We start from the raw sequence: 19,685 nt of genomic DNA, 5'->3' as shown, positions 1-19,685 counted from the left end.
ATAATCACACTACATCAATACACTTGAATATTTTTCATAATATTTTGAATAACAAATTTTAAAATATCTCTACACTTGTCACCCATAAACTAGTACCTATATTCATCACACACTATACACTTGTTACTCATCAAGAAGCAACTACATTCTCAATACACTTGAATATTTTTCATAATATTTTGAATAACAAATTTTAAAATATTTCTACACTTGTTACCCATAAACTAGTAGTTATATTCATCACACACTATACACTTGTTACTCGTCAAGAAGCAACTACATTCTCAATACACTTGAATATTTTTCATAATATTTTGAATAACAAATTTTAAAATATCTCTACACTTGTTACCCATAAAGTAGTAGCTATATTTGTCACACACTATACACTTGTTACTCATCAAGAAGCAACTACATTCTCAATACACTTGAATATTTTTCATAATATTTTGAATAACAAATTTTAAAATATCTCTACACGTGTTACCCATAAACTAATAGTTATATTCATCACATACTATATACTTGTTACATTCGTCACACACTATATACTTGTTAAGCATCCAACAACACCAACTTTAAAATATATCTACACTTGCTATCTATAAACTAGTAGATATATTCCTCACACACTATATACATGTTACTCATGTTGTTGCGGCGGCGGCAACATCATCATCATCATCATCATCATTTATGTTAGATCTGAGACTTTTGTGATCCATATAGTAGAGAAATGCCTTTCGCATTAATCACATCATTTCTTTCTCACCATTAATAATGTTTTAAAATTGGATCAACAACAACATTATCATCATCATTTATTTTTCACCATTAATAATATTTTAAACTATATCAAATTTTATGTGAAACCAAATTCAAAAATTTATGATAATCAATGAAATAATTAAAAAAGAGAGCAACTTAAAAAATCCTTACACCCTATAATCATTAATGAGCAGCTTCAAATATCCCTACTCCATCTAATTATTAATCAAATAATTAAAAAAATAGATAAGGTTGGAAGATTTCCACCCTATATCATTTATACGTAATCAAATAATAAAAAATGCAGTGCTTGCCGTTGAAAATAATATTTAATTGAAATATCAAATGACCGAACTTCTAAATAAATAAATCGTCATGCATGTTCAGCCTTTGATTCGCTGTTAATTATCAAACACACCTTCGAGTCTCCTTCACATAAAGTCCTTGAAAATTAGGGATTTATATTTCTAAAGTCGTATACCCTTACATGGGGCAAACACAGATACAATCTAGGAACATAGATTTAATTGAATAAATCAAAAAATAATTAAAAAAATAATATTTAATTGAACACAGATTTAATTGAATAAATCAAAAAATAATTAAAAAAATAGAGCAAGGTGGAACATCTCTACCCTGTATCATAATTAAAAAATACACTGAGTACAGTTGAAAATAATATTTACCTAAATAAGAAGAAATATCAAATCACGGAACTTTTAAATAAATTAATTATCAGGCATGTCCAGCCTTTGATTCCCTATAAATTATCAAACACGCCTTACAGGCCCCTTCGCATAAAGTCATTGAAAATTGAGGATTTATATTGCTAAAGTCGTACAGGCTTACACCGCATAATTTATTCAACGAAGGAGGGAGATGGAATAGTTAATAATTAAATAAGAGAGACTAGTAGGAGAGACGGGTTGTTCACAAGGTTGTGGAAAAGTCTTCCCCGCGTGCATGATGGTTAAAATGCCAATCACGCTTTCCAGGCATTTTCGCAAAAATCATTGAAAATTTTCCGTTTTTATTAATAAATTCGTAGCATTTAATTATAAATATTGGAATGTGTCTAGTCCCAATACCCATTGCTCATTCAGAAAGCACGTATTTTGCTGTGTTGCATCCTCAACCACTCTGAGAGATAAATATCTTAGTTTTCCATTCGTCTTACTTGTTTCTCTAATGGCTTCTTCTTCCAACCCGATTGCTGCAGCTGCAACCACCAACAGCGACTACTACGACGTTTTCTTGAGTCACTGCGGTCCGGATGTTAAGAAAACTTTAGCAACCCATCTCTACAAACGCCTTATTGTCCATGGACTGCGTGTCTTTCTTGACAAGGAAGAATTGGAGGTGGGAGACCACATACCTTCTCAGTTAAAGGTCGCTATTCTGTCTGCGTCAGTTCATATAGCAATATTCTCCACCAATTACGCAGAGTCAAGTTGGTGTCTAAATGAACTTCTGTTGATGTTGGAGTCAGGGAAAACTATTGTTCCCATCTTCTATGGCGTAAAGCCTGATGTACTTCGGTGGACGCTCGGTGAAAACGGAGTGTATGCTCGACATCTGAACATTCTAGAAGGGAAGAAAACAATTGACCCTCAGTCTCGTCTAAAGAGGTCAAGGTACGACCCCAACAGTATCCAAGAATGGAGGAGCGCTCTTTCTCACGCTGCAGATTTAATGGGTTTTGTGGTGGAGGCCGAGGCTTGTAACAGGTAAGAACCACTAATTCTTTAGGCTAGCTACTCTTTTTATGTTATAAAAGCTATATGTAGGCGTTTCTTACTTACTAGTCGAGTTATTCTGCATATGATGTAGTGACGATAGCCAACTCGTTGAAGACGTCGTGGAACGGGTGTTGAAGGAACTTCCAAAAACACCCCTCAATGTTTCCAAATATCCCACGGGATTCGATGACAAAGTACGAGATTTCGAGAGAAGCGTGTTAATGCCTCAACAAAGTGGGGAGACTAGGGTTGTGGGAATTGTAGGCCTTGGTGGGGTGGGCAAAACCACCCTCGCAAAAGAATACTTCAATCGTGAGAGATCAAAATACCATAGATCTTGTTTTTTACTTGATATCAGAGAAAAAGTAGCCAGTAGATCTTTAGATGCCCTGCTGAGTACGCTTGTGAAAGAATTGACTGGATCCCAAGTGTCAATCGACAACATTGATCAGGGTATAGAGGAGCTGAGAAGGCGTGTCTCGCGATGTAGCTCTCACGCTCTCATAATTCTTGATGATGTGGATCATATTCACCAGCTGAATGTATTACTTTTTCTGGTGAAGGATGTTCTCAGTTCAGGTAGCTTGATCTTAGTTACCTCTCGTAATAAAGATGTTATTACAAGCTTCAGGATTGTAGAAACATCTATCTACAAGCTTGAAGGCCTCAAGCGACAACACTGTTGAAATTATAATTGCAACTGCAGTGAACAGAACAGCAGCAGCTACTTTATTCATTTGTCGTGATCCGGCGCCCCACATTTTTTCCCAATCTTTTAAATCACCGTCATTACCATCTTTTCACTCTTTAATTATTTCTGTGTTTCCAGAAGGATGAAGATCAGCTACAACACTACATCATTACTTCTCAACAACCATATTAATGAGCAGAACGACTGAAAGAGAAAAGAACAAGCCTCGAGCCGACGCAGCATTTATCAGTCATAGATTTCATCACCACCGACTCAAGAAATACAGCAAAAGATCAAATCTGTTAATCATGAGCAGCAGAGATCAGCAAGTTAAAGCAGTGATGACCCTTTCCCGCACTATAAAATGCAGAACACATCAGTGTAGAAAAATATAGATAGATAGATAGATTGAAAGTCCTTTTGTAACACACAGCAGTGTAGAACAAGAGAGTTTTTTTTTGTATTGCACAGCAATGTTGAAATTTTATGAGATAGTTGTTTTGTGGAACTGAAGCGTTCATGTTGTAATCCATCTGTCAAGAGGAAGATGCTCTTTAGCATAATATTTTATGAAAATTCTTCTACGTGAGGAAGACTTATTTTATCAGTTAGTTTATCGTTCATAAATAGAAGTTTCTTTTTGCCTGTTGCGGTTACACCGTAAGTCGAAAAATACTTGACGTCAAAAATCCCTGTTGTTGTTACACCGTAACTCAAAAAATACTTGACGTCAAAAAGTTACGTTGCTGCAACACCAAAAAGTTACGTTGCTGCAACACCAAAAAGTTACGTTGCTGCAACACCACGAACAGCGTTGCTGCAACACAAGTTACAGCAACTGAAAAAAAACTGTGTTGCTGCAACACCGTTTCTAGAGAACGAATTTTTCTGTTTTTCTGAGTTAAAAACAGAGTATTTTTCTGTGTCAAAAACAGAGTATTATTTTGATCAGTTTTTTATCCTGAGGCAAAGTAGATTATTATTTTATGCTCTGTTCTTGTGTTTTTGAATTATCAGAAAACAGAGTATTACTCTCTGTTCATATTTTTGTTGTTTCAGAATTTATCAGAAAATTCTCAACAGTGGAAACCAAGGATTTTTCCACTGTATTTTGTTTGGAATAACCAGAAATTCCCGACATGGTATCAGAGATTGTCCAGGCTCTTTGAAGACATCAAAGAAGCTGAAAGAAGATTTGTTGCTGCAGCAAATTATCTAGCAGAGCGAAAACGCTGTCAAGGTATTTTTCAGATTAGTTTTTTGTGTAGCTGCTGAAGACAATTAAGTGATTTTTTTTTACAGTCAAGTATTGTAATAATGGCTAGCACCAGCCTGGGTATGTTTAATACCCAGCTCCCACAGTTCAATGGGAAAAATTATGACTACTGGGCAATAACCATGAGAGCCGTGTTTGTCTCACAAGATTTATGGGAACTTGTTGAATATGGATTTGAAGAACCAGCAAATGAAGACGAGTTTATTGGATTAACTCAGGCAGAGAAAGAGCTGTTGAAGAGCAATAAGAAGAAGGGCTCAAAAACCTTTGTACTTTTATATCAAGCAGTGCATGAGAGTGTGTTTCCGAGGATAGCAGCAGCCAAGACATCCAGAGAAGCATGGCAAACTCTCAAGACAGCCTATCAAGGCATGGAGAAAGTGAAGACAACAAAACTACAGTTGCTGAGGAAAGATTTTGAGAACCTGCGTATGAAGGAGTCAGACAATATTGACTCATTCTTCACACAAGCAATTGGTTTGGTCACACAGATAAGGTCTCATGGAGAAACTCTTGAAGAAAGGAGGATTGTGGAGAAATTATTGAGGTGTCTACCCTCAAAGTTTGATGTGATTGTGACCACCATACAAGAGACAAAGGATCTCTCAAATTTTTCAGTTGATGAACTTCATGCATCACTGATAACACATGAGCAGAGGTTGAGTAGAAATGAAAACTCATCTCTAGAGCAAGCATTCAAGACCCAGATGTCATTTGGAAGAGGAAGAGGTCAAGGCAGAGGAAACAAGAGAGGAAGAGGAAGAACCCAATACAGAGGCGGAAGAAACAGTCCAACAAACGTTCAAGGAAGAGGCAGCAATCCAAATCAGAACCAAGGCCATGGCAGCAGTCAACAAAGTGGACAACATCATGCTCAAGGACAAAGGTATGAAAAATCCAATGTCCAATGTTATTATTGTAAAAAATATGGGCACTATTCAAATGAATGTAGGAAGAAGCAGCATGATATGAGTAATAGATCTAGTGCAAATATCACTAGAGAAAATATCAGTCAAGATAATGTGTTGTTAGTTTGTAATATGGCTGAAACAAACAGTGAGGATATATGGTTTCTAGATTCTGGTTGCAGCAACCATATGACAGGAAACATAGTCCTGTTTTCTGCTTTAGATCAGAGTGTGCAATCACAAGTCACACTTGGGACTGATAGTAAAATTTCTGTTATGGGAAAAGGAGAAGTTAAAATATTTACAAAGAAAGGTGAAAAGAAAACCATAGCAGATGTTTATTATGTTCCTGGAATGAAGTGTAATCTCTTGAGTATTGGACAGCTTGTTCAGAAGGGTTACAATGTTTTCTTTAAGAATGATGTATGCACCATCATGGATAGATTACCCAGCAAACGTTGTATTGCTGAAGTGAAGATGACAAGGAACAGGATGTTCCCTCTCAGAATAAGGGCAGATCTGAAAAATAAAGAAGTAATTGCAGCAGTGACACAAGAGGCTCTCCAAAGCGTACCAAAGGATGAAAATTGGTTGTGGCATTTGAGATTTGGACATCTCAACTTTGGAGGTCTTAATTTGTTGAGTAGAAAATGAATGGTAAGAGGATTACCACTGATAGAAAAGCCAGACAACCTTTCTGAAGGTTGTATATTGGGGAAACAACACAGAGAAAGTTTTCCAACCGGAAAAATCATAAGGGAAAAAACACCCTTAGAAATTATCCACTCAGATTTATGTGGACTGACGCAAGCTCCATCACTTGCAGGCAGCCAATATTTTCTAACATTTATTGATGACTTTACCAGAAAGACTTGGGTTTATTTTCTGAAGAATAAGAGTGAAGTGTTTGAAAAATTTCAAAATTTCAAAGCACTTGTAGAAAATCAAAGTGGGTTGCGTATCAAGGTTTTGAGAACTGACAGAGGAGGTGAGTATATCTCCAAAGAATTTTTACGTTTTTGCAGAGAAAATGGAATTCATAAGCAATTTACAGCAAGGTACACCCCGCAGCAAAATGGAGTTTCTGAAAGGAAAAACAGAACAATCATGGATATGGCGAGGAGCATGTTGAAGGCAAAGCATTTGCCAAATGATTATTGGGCTGAAGTTGTACACTGTGCAATATATATTTTGAATAGATGTCCTACAAAAGCAGTGATGAACAAAGTGCCAGAAGAAGCATGGAGTAGGAGAAAGCAAGGAGTCACCCACATGAAAGTTTTTGGTTGTGTGGCTTATAAACACATTCCAGATCAGCTAAGGAAGAAATTGGACAGCAAAGGGGAGAAATGTATTTTCATTGGATACAGTGAAGAATCCAAAGCCTACAGATTATATATCCCATCCACCAAAAAGTTTTTTGTGAGCAGAGATGTTCAATTTATTGAAGAGGAAGCTTGGGATGGAAGCATAGAGAAAACAGTTAATGTTAAAAACTGTTTGTCTCATGATGATGATGAGGAGGAGTTGGCTGAAACACATCCCCAAACAGCAGCGCCAACAACAGAACAGCAAGAGACACCCTTGAGGAGAAAGGAGAGTGCTTCTCCAAGCACACCACAAGGAGGAAATTCAAGTGCATCTACAAGCACTTGCACACCGAATGAAAGAGGTAAGAAATTCAGAAATTTAAGTGATATTTGTGATGAAGGAATGAATTCTTTGTTTGTTTTGTATTGTCATGTTGATGACCCTGTTCATTTCGAAGATGCAATTAAAGATAAGAAATGGATAGAAGCTATGGATGAGGAGATGAATGCCATAGAAAGAAATAAGACATGGGATTTAGTTGGTCTACCAAAAGGTAAAGAAGTCATTGGAGTTAAATGGGTCTACAAGACCAAAAGTAATGCCGAAGGAAAGATAGAAAGGCATAAGGCAAGACTTGTTGTCAAGGGATACAAGCAGCAATATGGGAGAGATTATGAGGAGACTTTCGCACCGGTTGCAAGAATGGAAACAGTAAGAGCAGTGTTGTCCATAGCAGCACAAAACAAATAGAAAGTTTACCAAATGGATGTGAAGTCAGCATTCTTGAATGGAGTATTAATGGAAGAGATTTACATCGAACAACCTCTAGGCTATGAGAAGAAAGGCCAAGAGCACAAAGTCTGCAGATTGAAGAAAGCTCTTTATGGGCTAAAGCAAGCGCCAAGAGCATGGTACAGTAGGATAGATTCCTATCTACTAGAAAACGGATTTGAGAAGTGTGAGGGAGAACCCACTGTTTACATCAAAGAAAAGGACTGTAAAATTTTAATTGTTGTGTTATATGTTGATGATGTGATTTTTACAGGTAATGATGACTACCTCATTGAAAATTTCAAATCAGTCATGAAAGAAAAATTTGAGATGACTGACATGGGTTTGCTGAGATACTTCTTAGGAATAGAAGTAGATCAAAATTCAAATGGAATTTTTATTTCACAAGCAAAATATGTAAATGAAGTGTTGAGCAGATTTAACATGCAGGACAGCAAGGCAGCAATCACTCCCACAGTGATGGGATTAAAACTCAGCAAAGAGGACAGCAGCAAAGATTTTGACCCTAGTGTGTACAAGAGCATAGTTGTCAACCTCATGTATTTGACTGCAACTAGGCCAGACATAATGTATGCTGTTAGTTTAATTTCCAGATTCATGGAGAAGCCAAAAGAAACACATTGGCAGGCAGCAAAGAGAATTCTGAGGTATGTTAAAGGTACAAAAAGGTATGGCATATTTTATACTGTTTCAGAATGTTCAGATTTAGTTGGATACACAGATAGTGATTGGGCTGGAAGTGTAGATGACAGGAAAAGCACATCTGGTTACATTTTTCACATAGGTTCAGGAGCCATTTCATGGGCTTCCAAGAAACAGCCAATTGTGGCATTGTCTACAACAGAAGCAGAGTATGTGGCAGCTATAGCAGCAGCATGTCAAGCAGTTTGGATGAGGAGAATGTTGAGAAGTCTATGCCAGGAGCAGGCAACAACAACAATTATTTTTTGTGACAATAGCTCAGCTATTGCATTATCCAAGAACTCTGTATTCCACAAGAGAACGAAACACATAGACACGAAGTTTCACTACATCAGAGAATTGGTGAACAATGGAGAAATCATTTTACAACATTGTAGGACTCAGGAACAGGTTGCAGATATTCTGACAAAGCCATTGGATCAGAAAAGTTTTGAGTTTTTAAGGAAATGTTTGGGTATGATTGATAACCCAGCAGTTGAAATTAAAGGGGAGTGTTGAAATTATAATTTCAACTGCAGTGAACAGAACAACAACAGCTACTTTATTCATTTGTCGTGATCTGGCGCCCCACATTTTTTCCCGATCTTTTAAATCACTGCCATTACCATCTTTTCACTCTTTAATTATTTCTGTGTTTCCAGAAGGATGAAGATCAGATACAGCACTACATCATTACTTCTCAACAACCATATTAATGAGCAGAACGGCTGAAAGAGAAAAGAACAAGTCTCGAGCCGACGCAACATTTATCAGTCATAGATTTCATCACCACCGACTCAAGAAATACAACAAAAGATCAAATCTGTTAATCATGAGCAGCAGAGACTTCATAAGCAAGTTAAAGCAGTGATGACCCTTTCCCGCACTATAAAATGCAGAACACAGCAGTGTAGAAAAATATAGATAGATAGATAGATTGAAAGTCCTTTTGTAACACACAGCAGTGTAGAACAAGAGAGTTTTTTTTTTGTATTGCACAGTAGTGCTGAAATTTTCTGAGATAGTTGTTTTGTGGAACTGAAGCGTTCCTGTTGTAATCCCTCTGTCAAGAGGAAGATGCTCTTTAGCATAATATTTTGTGAAGATCCCTCTATGTGAGGAAGACTTATTTTATCAGTTAGTTTATCGTTCATAAATAGAAGTTTCTTTTTGCCTGTTGTTGTTACACCGTAAGTCGAAAAATACTTGACGTCAAAAATCCCTGTTGTTGTTACACCGTAACTCAAAAAATACTTGACGTCAAAAAGTTACGTTGCTGCAACACCAAAAAGTTACGTTGCTGCAACACTAAAAAATTACGTTGCTGCAACACCGAAAAATTTACGTTGCTGCAACACCACGAACAGCATTGTTGCAACACAAGTTACAGCAACTGAAAAAAAACTGTGTTGCTGCAACACCGTTTCCAGAGAACGAATTTTTCTGTTTTTCTGAGTTAAAAACATAGTATTTTTCTGTGTCAAAAACAGAGTATTATTTTGATCAGTTTTTTATCCTGAGGCAAAGTAGAGTATTATTTTATGCTCTGTTCTTGTGTTTTTGAATTATCAGAAAACAGAGTATTACTCTCTGTTCATATTTTTGTTGTTTCGGAATTTATCAGAAAATTCTCAACTGTGGAAACCGAGGATTTTTCCACTGTATTTTGTTTGGAATAAACAGAAATTACCGACAAACACTCCCAAGAGCTTTTTTGTTTGCATGCCTTCGGCCAGCCTCATCCTGCTGCACAATTTGAGCCATTGGTTAAAGCATTTTTGGATGCCTGCCAAGGATTGCCGTTATCTCTCCAAGTAATTGGCGCACTTCTTCACAACAAAGGTGATTTGGAGTATTGGAATGACCAACTGCACAAAATTTCTAAAATACTTCCCGAAGATATACAAAGCATACTAAAAATTAGCTACGATCGTTTGGATCCAGAGGAAAAGAAAATATTCTTAGATATTGCATGTTTCTTTACTGGAGAAACGGACAATGGATCGGATGATGACGAAATGCATCAAGACAGGGATACCGCCATAAGAGTATGGGATGGATCCGGCTGGCATGGACGGTTGGGTCTTCGGAACCTACAGAACAGATGTCTCGTGGACGTCGTGGAAGGGAAAGGACGCAGAAAGCTTCAGTATCTAAGAATGCACGACCACGTGAGAGACCTGGGCAGATATCTGGGAGTGAAGGAACCTCTCGGGGGACATCGCCTTTGGGAACCAACTGACAACTTTCTTCATAATATGTCCGACCAATCAGCTGTATGTATTTCAATCTCTTCATTCAAAATACTGTCGTGTTGTCAAATTTGTGTGTGTCATGTTTTAAATAATTCTTAAACTACGCGAGGATATGACATTGTTTCTAACCGTTTAAGAAAACAATTTAGGTGTGTGGACTTGTGCACGTGGACTCTGGGAGCCACAACAAAATGATTTTCAGATTGTTCGGTGAAAACGTGGAGTTGGCCAATCGTCCCATAATTAGTATAAGCAGGTTGGAGCTGCTTATGACTGAGGGTAATTGCTCGGAAGACATACTGACAGGGGTGGACTGCCTAGAATATCTCATATGGCTCCACAGCCATGGGTTTCCCTTCGATTCCCTGTATCCCTGGATTCCAATGGAGAGATTAAGTGTTTTAAATGTGGAGGGGAGAAGTTTGAAAAGACTCTGGGGAGATGATAATTTTGAGGTATATTGTCCTTCTTTTTTCCGTTGGTAATGTAAAAAGCCCTATTGAATCCTTTTGTCTTTGTACCCCACCAGACATAACGTTACAAGTTACAATGCAGGCACCTCTACAGTTGAGGCAGTTGAACATCAGGGCTGCTCTATTAGAGTTTCCAAAGTCCATAGGACAGCTGAAGTACCTTGAGAAGATTGTCCTGCAGCCTTCCCGCGGTGCTACTGGGAATGCGCCTCTAAAAACTTTGCCGGATGAATTTTGCGATCTGTAGTGCTTGCAACACTTGGAGCTTATTTATTCTGCAGAAATGGAGTCTCTGCCGGAGTCCTTTGGAAACTTAAAGAACCTCCGACATCTTCAGTTGGACAATTGCGCAGCATTGCGGGCGCTTCCAAATTCCTGCGGGGAGTTAATCCGACTTAAACATCTCAGTTTGAGAGAATGCTATAGTTTAACCATGTCCAGCGAGGCTCTTGGAAATTTCACCACACTTGAATATATAGATATGACTTATTGTCGTCGTATTGAAGAATTACCTCGTCAAGTAGCACATCAGCAGAACTTATCACAATTACTTTTAGAGAATACAGGGATAGAAGAATTGCTAAGTGCCATCGCAGATTTAAGAGCTTTGGAAATTCTGTCAATCCCTCCGCTGGCAATGCTGCCGGCTTGGGTCGGTTACCTAAGGAGTTTGAAGGAATTGAAGATCTGGCGGTTGGCAAATTTGAAATGTTTGCCCGATTCTATTAGAGAGTTGACTAAGTTGGAAACATTGGATATTGCGTGGTCAGGTGTCGAATGCTTACCACCATGGATCATGGAGCTGAATAATCTTGTTCCATTATATGTAATGGAGTGTCCGTTAAGAGACCTGCCATTCAACAGACTTGGAGGGGAAAGAGAAACCGGTGGAAATTCGATTGGGTGCATGCTTGGCCTTCGAGACTTAACCCTAGACTCGACAGAGATATCGGCCGTAGAATTTGGTAGAGGTGTTTTCCCCAACCTCGAACGTCTTTATATCGACAGTTGTCCACTCCTGGCGGAGGTTAAAGCATTGCCAAATTCACTCTTAGAAGTAAAGTTGTGTCATTGTCGTCAGTTGAAAAAAATTGACGGGCTTTGTGGTCTTGCAAAACTTAAAACACTAGGAATAAGAACCTCTCCAAATTTGAAAGAGCTTTCTGGTCTTGGAATGTTGACATCTTTGGAGAGGTTGGATCTTCATAAATGTGGGGTCGCAGGAATACTCGACTTGAAACCACTTACAAAGCTTCAAGCGCTAAGGGTGTCAAAGTGCCATGCGTTGGAAGAACTTGAAGGGATCGAACATTCGATGTTGTACTTGAGGGCCCTTGATGTTAGATGTTGCAATCTGAGATGGGCTGAGGATCTGCGCCGACGAGCAGAAGAATACCCAACTCAACTTGACGACGCCTCATATGTAACTTGCTTTAGTGCTGACGACTACGAATACCAAAGTGATGACACTGCGGATTCAAGGTATGTAAGTGTTGAGGAAATTGACAATGTTTAAAACATATAAAGCATTTCCAATATGAAAAGTTAGATTTGATCGGTAGTGGATCTATACCAAAAAATCCTTTGTGAATATTTAATGGAAAACAAATAAACCATGTCTACTATCGAAAGGTAATTAATGTCTGATATGTCGAAGATTTTTTATATATAAAATGTTAGTGAATGTTTCATTGCACTTTGCAAGCACTTAACGTCGGAAAATTAGTCTTAACCATTGCGTTAATTAGATTGATAACAACCATATGTGTGGTACACATTAACGGCAGGGTGCGGATTTTTTTTGTACAGTGAAGGATAAAAGTATTTTGTTTACAGACTGAAGGATAGAAGTTTTGAGCAGGTGTATAAGTTTTCTGTTCCGCAATACACATCAAACATTTAAAAAAGAATGTGTAAGCATTTAAGAAGGAATGTGTATTTAATGAAGTGTCAGTGAATATATATGGTCAAACATTTATTCTATAACTTTTACTTGCAGTCCACAACATTTGCAAGTTGAGAAAATCATTTATTTTGTACAATCGACCATCTTGTGTCTTAATGTTTTGTTTAGTTATATGTATGTTTTGATAAATATGAATGTAAAAGTGTGAAACATCCGCAACACACATGAAGCATTTAAAAAGGAATGTGCATTTAATGAAGGGTTGGTAAATATGTATGGTGAAACATTTATTCCACAACTCTTACTTGCAGTGCACAACATCTGCAAGTTCAGAAAATCATTTATTTTGTACAATCACCCATCTTGTGTCTTAATGTTTTGTTTAGTCATGCATTAATGTGTCAAAAATGTATGTTTTAACAAATATGAATGTAAAAGTCTTTTGCACAGTGGAGGGTGTAAGCACAATCGAGGGTGTAAGTCTGTGAGCTGAAAATGATAAAATCATGCAACAAATTTTGGTGGGCCCCTGAAAATAGATTGTTAGGGGGTCTCACAGTCTGTTACTCAACAATCCTCAGTGAAGTGTAAATCACCCTAAGAAGTTTTATTTACTTGGCGAAGGAGCGACAACCTTCATGTGAATGTATTTCATGCATTAAGAATTATAAACTAAAGTTGTATTTTATTTCTGCAAGTGATTTGTTGAGAGAAAGGCTCATCTCCTCAGCGCCTGTAAAATCTTTCACATGGTATCGGAGTAGGCTAAACTTTGTTAGTGTAATAACAAGTGTTTTTACTAGGAGTTAAAAGGTTATTTTGAAGGCATATTTTTGGAGTGTATTTACCAACAGTGAGAGTTTTTTTACAATCTCAGATACCTCAGTTTAATGGAAAAAATTATGACTACTGGGCTATTACAATGAAGGTTCTGTTTTCTTCCCAAGATATTTGGTATTTGGTGGAGAATGGTTTTCAAGAATCAACAAATGCAATATCATATAATGCTTTGACATAAGATGAAAAGGATTTGTTGAGGGAAAACATGAAGAAGGATGCAAAAGCCCATCTTTCAAGCACTTCATGAAAGTATTTTCCTAAGGATTTCAATAGAAACAAAGTCTGAGCAAGCATGGGACACCCTCCAAACAACCTACCAAGGCATGGAAAACGTGAAGACAACAAAACTACAAATGTTAAGGAGAGACTTTGAGACAATTTGTATGAAAGAGTTAGAGAATGTAGACTCATTTTTTACACATGTAATTGGACTGGTTACTCAAATCAGATCTTATGGTGAGACACTTGAGGAAAGGAGAATAGTTGAGAAATTTTTGAGAAGTCTGCCAGCAAGATTTGATGCCATTGTTTTGGTTGTAGAAGAGAAAAAGGATCTCTCACAATTTTCAGTGGATGAGCTTCATGCATCACTGGTTTATCATGAACATAGATTGAACAGAGCAACAAACTCCTCATTGGAGCATGCCTTCAAGACACAAGTTTCATTTGGTCAAGGTAGAGGAAGAGGAAGAAGCCCGCACAGAGGTGGAAGAGGCAACCATTCAAGCTCAAGTGGAAGGGGAAATAACCAAAATCTAAGTCAATGCCCAAGCCAAAATCAAGCACAAGGTCAGAGGTATGATAAATCTCAAGTTGAATGTTATTACTATAAGAATTATGGTCATTATGCAAATGAGTGTAGAAAGAAGAAACGTGATATAAGTATAAATTTCACAAAGTAAAATCATAACCAAGATAGATGTTTTAGCTTGTAATGTAGCACAAGAAAAACAAAGCGATGTATGTTTTCTATATTCAGCGTGCAACAGCCACATGACAGGGAACATAGAAATGTTTTCCAATTCAGATGAAAGTGTAAAATCTGAAGTGACATTAGGGAATGATAGAAAAGTATCTGTCATGGTCAAATTAAGAATCACTAATCTAACAAATAAGGGGGAGAAGAAGTACATTTCATATGTTTATTTTGTCCCTAGTTTGAAGCATAACCTCATAAGCATTGGACAACTCTTGCAAAAGGGCTACAATGTATTTTTCAAAAATGATGAGTGCAAAATTTTGGATAAGTCTCCAAGTAGAAAAGTTCAAATGACAAGCAATAGAATGTTTCCCCTAAAGTTAAAATATACTTTGAAGGAAGAAGGTACCAAGCACAATTGTCAATGAATTCACAAGAGGATAAAATAAAAGTTGCAGTTGTCACACAAGTAAACTTTGAAGCAGAAGTCAAAGATGAAAATTGGTTATGGCATTTGAGATTTCGTCATCTCAACTTTGGAGTTTTGAATTTGTTGCACAGGAAAGGCACGGTGAAGGGATTTCCACTCATATAAAAACTGGATAGCCTGTGTGAAGAATGAATCTTGGTAAAACAAAATAGAGAGACATTTCCAACAGGAAAGTCAATAAGGGAAAAGGCACCTTTGGAGATTATCCATTAAGATTTGTGTGGACCAATGTGGATACCCTCAATTGGTGGAAACTACTGTTTATTGACCTTCATAGATGATTACACAAGGAAGACATGGGTCTACTTCCTAAAATAAAAAAGTGAAGTGCTTGAACACTTCCACCAATACAAAGCTCTCGTTGAGAAGCATTGTGGACACTACATCAAAGTCTTGAGGACTAACATAGGTTGTGAATACATCTCAAATGACTTCCTTCGATTTTGTAGGGAGCATGGAATTCACAAGCAATTTACAGCAAGGTATACAACTCACCAAAATGGTGTCGTAGAAAGGAAAAATAGGACCATTATGGAAATGGAAAGGAGTATGTTGAGGGCAAAGAATTTGCCAAATGATTATTGCGCTGAAGCTGTCACTTGTGAAACATATATCATGAATAGGTGTCCAACCAAAAGTTTCAAGAATGTGGTTCCTGAAGAGGCATGGAGTGGAAGAAAACATATTGTCACTCACATGAGAGTGTTTGGATGTGTGGCTTATACACGTCCCAGATGAGTTGAGGAAGAAGTTGGACAACAAGGGGGAGAAATGCATTTTTTTGGATATAGTGATGAATCCAAAGCACAAAATCTCTACAATCCATCAACCAAGAAGGTCATAATCAATAGACGTGCAGTTCATAGTAGAGGAAGCATGGGATGAATGTTCAGAAAAGACAATCAATGTGAAAGCATGTATACCACATGAAGACAAAGAGGATTTGACTGTAGAAAGGAATTCCTCAATAGTCGCTCCATTGTTATTGCTCTCAACCTCTTTCTTCAATTCCTTCTTCTTACCATCAAGAGAACTGTCATTCAACAAACTTGAAGGGGAAAGAGAAACCAGTGGAAATTCGATTGAGTGCATGCTTGGCCTTTGAGACTTAACCCTACAATCGACAATGATATTTGTGACAACATTTGGTAGAGGTGTTTGCCCCAACCTTTAAAGTCTTTATATCTACAGTTCTCAACACCTGCCGAATTTTAGAGCATTGCCAAATTCACTCATAGAACTAAAGTTGTGGCATTGTCATCGGTTGGAAAAAATTGACGAACTTTGTGGTCTTGCAAAACTTAAAACACTGAAAATTAGCAAGTGTCCAAAAGTGAAAGAGAATTTTGGTCTTGGAACGTCGACATCTTTGGAGAGGTTGCATCTTCATAAATGTGGGGTCATGGGGATAGTAGACGTGCAGCAGCGAATAAAAATTCGAGTGCTAAAGGTGTTAAACTACCATGCGTTAGAATAACTTGCAAGTTTCAAACATTTGATGTTGTCATTGAGGGCGCTTCATGTTTCTAGGTGTCGCAATCTACGATGGGCTGAGGATCTAAGTGATCTACCATCCCAAGTGATGATGACGCCTCATGTGTAACTTATCTAAGTGGTGACACTGCCCAAGTGATGACTACGCCTCGCATGAAACTTATCCCAGTGATGACTCTTTCGATTCAAGGTATGTACGTGATGAGGAGATTGACAATGTTTAAAACATATAAAGCATTTCCAATATGAAAAGTAAGATTTGATATGTAGTAGGTCTATAATAAAAAAATTCTTTGTGAATATTTAATTGGTAAACAAATAAACTAGGCCTACCATCGAAAGGTATTTTTTATATATAAAAGGTTACTAAATATTTCAATATGTTAAGATTTTTGTTATGTTTCTATGATATTAGTATCAATTAAGGTCTCATAGTAACTTACTTAACTTCCAAGTAAGGAAGTTATATTTTCAAGGTTAATTCTTTAATTTTTATATAAAAATCAAAGTATATTTATATATTATAATTCAAATTAGTTTGCTCATTTCAATAGATGGCCAATTTTTTTAATAAGATATGTATCTTTACTTTTTATGATGAGATAATATTGTAGCTTGAAAAGTAGGATATACTCAACTCAGTGAGGGATGATCTTAAGGAAAACGAAAAGTATATTTTCCATGATCTCCTTCTGCACCAAAAACAAATGAGTCCAATAAGGGAAGATATGACTATGTCACGATATTTGTTTATTTCTAATTACTTTAGTAATTTTACTATTTATTAGTTCTATTATTTTATTTTTATCTAAGTACTTTTAATTATTTTATTTATTGCTATTAACTATTATAATTATTTAGGTTGTAGAATGTGTTTTTGACATATATATTGATAATGAACCTAAATATTTTGATATGATTTCAGACATTTTTATCCATTCTACAATGTTTTCAAATTTCACCATTTCTAATGATATCCATGTTGATTGTGATATCTATTAGCCTAGATCTATTTTAATCTCGGATCTATTAAGCACCGAGAGGGATCAAATCTCTCGAGGTGCAAACCTCTTTTTTGAGTGCAAAATTTGGGGAACCTCAGATATATCAAGCACCAAGAGGGATCAAATCTCTCGAGGTGTAAACCTCTTTTTTGAGTGCAAAACTTGAGGAAAGGTTTTCACCTCGAGATATTTGATCCCTCTTAGCACTTGATACATCCAAGACTAAGATGGATTTAGGCTGGTTATATAATATCTATATTTGTATTTATCTGTCTCTTTCTTATTCCCTCTCTCTATCTCACCCCCCAAACATACACACTCTCTCTCTCTCCATATCTATCTATTTCTCTCTCCCTCCCTCTTCCTCTCCCTCTCTCTCTCTTCCCTTCTCTCACTCTCTCTCTCCTCTCTCTCTTCCCTTTTGCTCTCCTATCTACCTCACTCTATCTCAATCGCTCCCTTGTCACTCCCTTTCTCTCCCACCTCCCTCTGCCTCTCCCCACAACACTATCTCCCTCTCTCTTCCCTCCAACTTTGTCATTGTCTCCCCCCTTCTCCCCTTATCTCTCTCCCCTCCATCTGTGTGTCTCCCCCTCTCTTTATTCCCCTCTTCTCCCTATATCTCTCCTATCCTCTTATCTCTCTGCCCTCCTCTCCTCTCTCCCTCGCTCTCTCTCCATCTCTCCCTTGACACTCCCTCTCTCTCTCCACCTTTATCTCTCTATGACTTTGTTCTTTCCTCGCACTCTCTCCCCTCCAACTCCATATCTCTCTCCCCCTCTCTCCTTCGCTCTCTTCATTCCTCTCTCCCTCCTCTCTCTCTCCTTCCTCTCTTTCCTACTCCCTCTCACCTCCCTCTTATAACCTTTTTTCCTTTAGATTTAATTAAAAAAATGGTATAAAATATTTTGATTGTGAAATAAGTTATGGTTTTTTGGCATGTGGTATTGATAAGCCATGATTGGTCCATGGTATTGTAACAAAGTCTATTCACAAGTTTATAATATCAATGACAAAGTGAGGTTGAATACCCATAGTTAAGAATCTTGTCATATTGTTATAAAATATTTTGACTGTAAAATAAGTTATGTTTTTCAGGCATGTGGTATTGATAAGCCATGGTATTAGCCTATGTTATTGTAACAAATCCTATTTACAGTTAATAATATCCATGATAAAGTGGGGGTGAATATCCATGGTTAAGAATCTTGTCATATTGTTATAAAATATTTGACTGTGAGATATGTTATGTTTTTTGGGCATGTGATATTGATAAACCTGGTATTGGCCTATGGTATTATGACAAAACCTATTTACAAGTTAATAATATCCATGATAGAGTGGGGGTGAATATCCAATTTTAAAAGTCTTGTCATATTGTTATAAAATATTTTGATTGTGAAATATGCTGTGTTTTTTGGGCATGTGGTATTGATAAGCCATGATATTGACCCACGGTATTGTAACAAAGAATATTTACAAGTTGATAATATCCATAATAAAATGGAGGCGAATATCCATGGTTAAGAATATTTTCATATTGATATAAGTATTTTGATTGTGAAATAAGTCAGGGCTTTTGGGCATGTGGTATTTCTAAGTCATAGTATTGTAACAAATCCTATTCACAAGTTAATAACACCGAAAATTGCAACAGATGTTGTAAAGGAAATTTCGTAAGTCATAAATTCCAGAAGAATCTTGACATATAGAAAATCGCTGAATATAAAAATTAGTAAACAAAATGCCATTCAAACACATATTTACACAATTTGATCATAAATCTCAACCTCTGATAAATTTCATGAGTGATGTGCATGGACTTGCCTCATATTCTTATACTCATATGTCTTGGTAAATAAATGAGTAAGCTCGGCCAACTTATGAGACTGACTAGAAACCGAAGCTGTTTGGGATGGATTCTCAGACAAAACAATCTCATACACATCTCCATAAGAGCTCATTCCTTCTGCCATCAGCTGCCAAAACATGGACCTGCCTCCTATTCTTATACTCATATATCTTGGTAAGTAAATGAGTAAGCTCAACCAACTTATGAGAATGACTAGAAACTAGAGCTGTTGTGGATGGATTCTCGGACAAAACAATCTCATACCCATCTCCATATGAGCTCATTC

At 37.0% G+C, this 19,685-nt stretch overlaps 1 protein-coding gene across 1 annotated transcript; it reads left to right on the top strand.

Annotated features, from left to right (window-relative positions):
- Positions 1-1,956: 1,956 nt before the first annotated feature.
- On the top strand, positions 1,957-11,141 carry LOC149213891 (disease resistance protein Roq1-like). The gene is made up of 5 exons (XM_089389199.1): positions 1,957-2,495; positions 2,599-3,086; positions 9,850-10,442; positions 10,571-10,876; positions 10,977-11,141. Exons 1-5 carry the CDS (start codon positions 1,957-1,959, stop codon positions 11,139-11,141), a joined length of 2,091 nt encoding a protein of 696 aa, XP_089245325.1.
- The last annotated feature ends 8,544 nt before the right edge of the window (positions 11,142-19,685 follow it).

The sequence above is a fragment of the Pinus tabuliformis genome, chromosome 1_1, assembly GCF_031772625.1.
Source record: "Pinus tabuliformis cultivar Carrire ecotype Pingquan chromosome 1_1, CPIR1, whole genome shotgun sequence".
NCBI lineage: Eukaryota > Viridiplantae > Streptophyta > Pinopsida > Pinales > Pinaceae > Pinus > Pinus tabuliformis.
The sequence above is the reverse complement of the archived record's forward strand: the minus strand, read 5'-3'. Positions and strand labels throughout refer to the sequence as shown.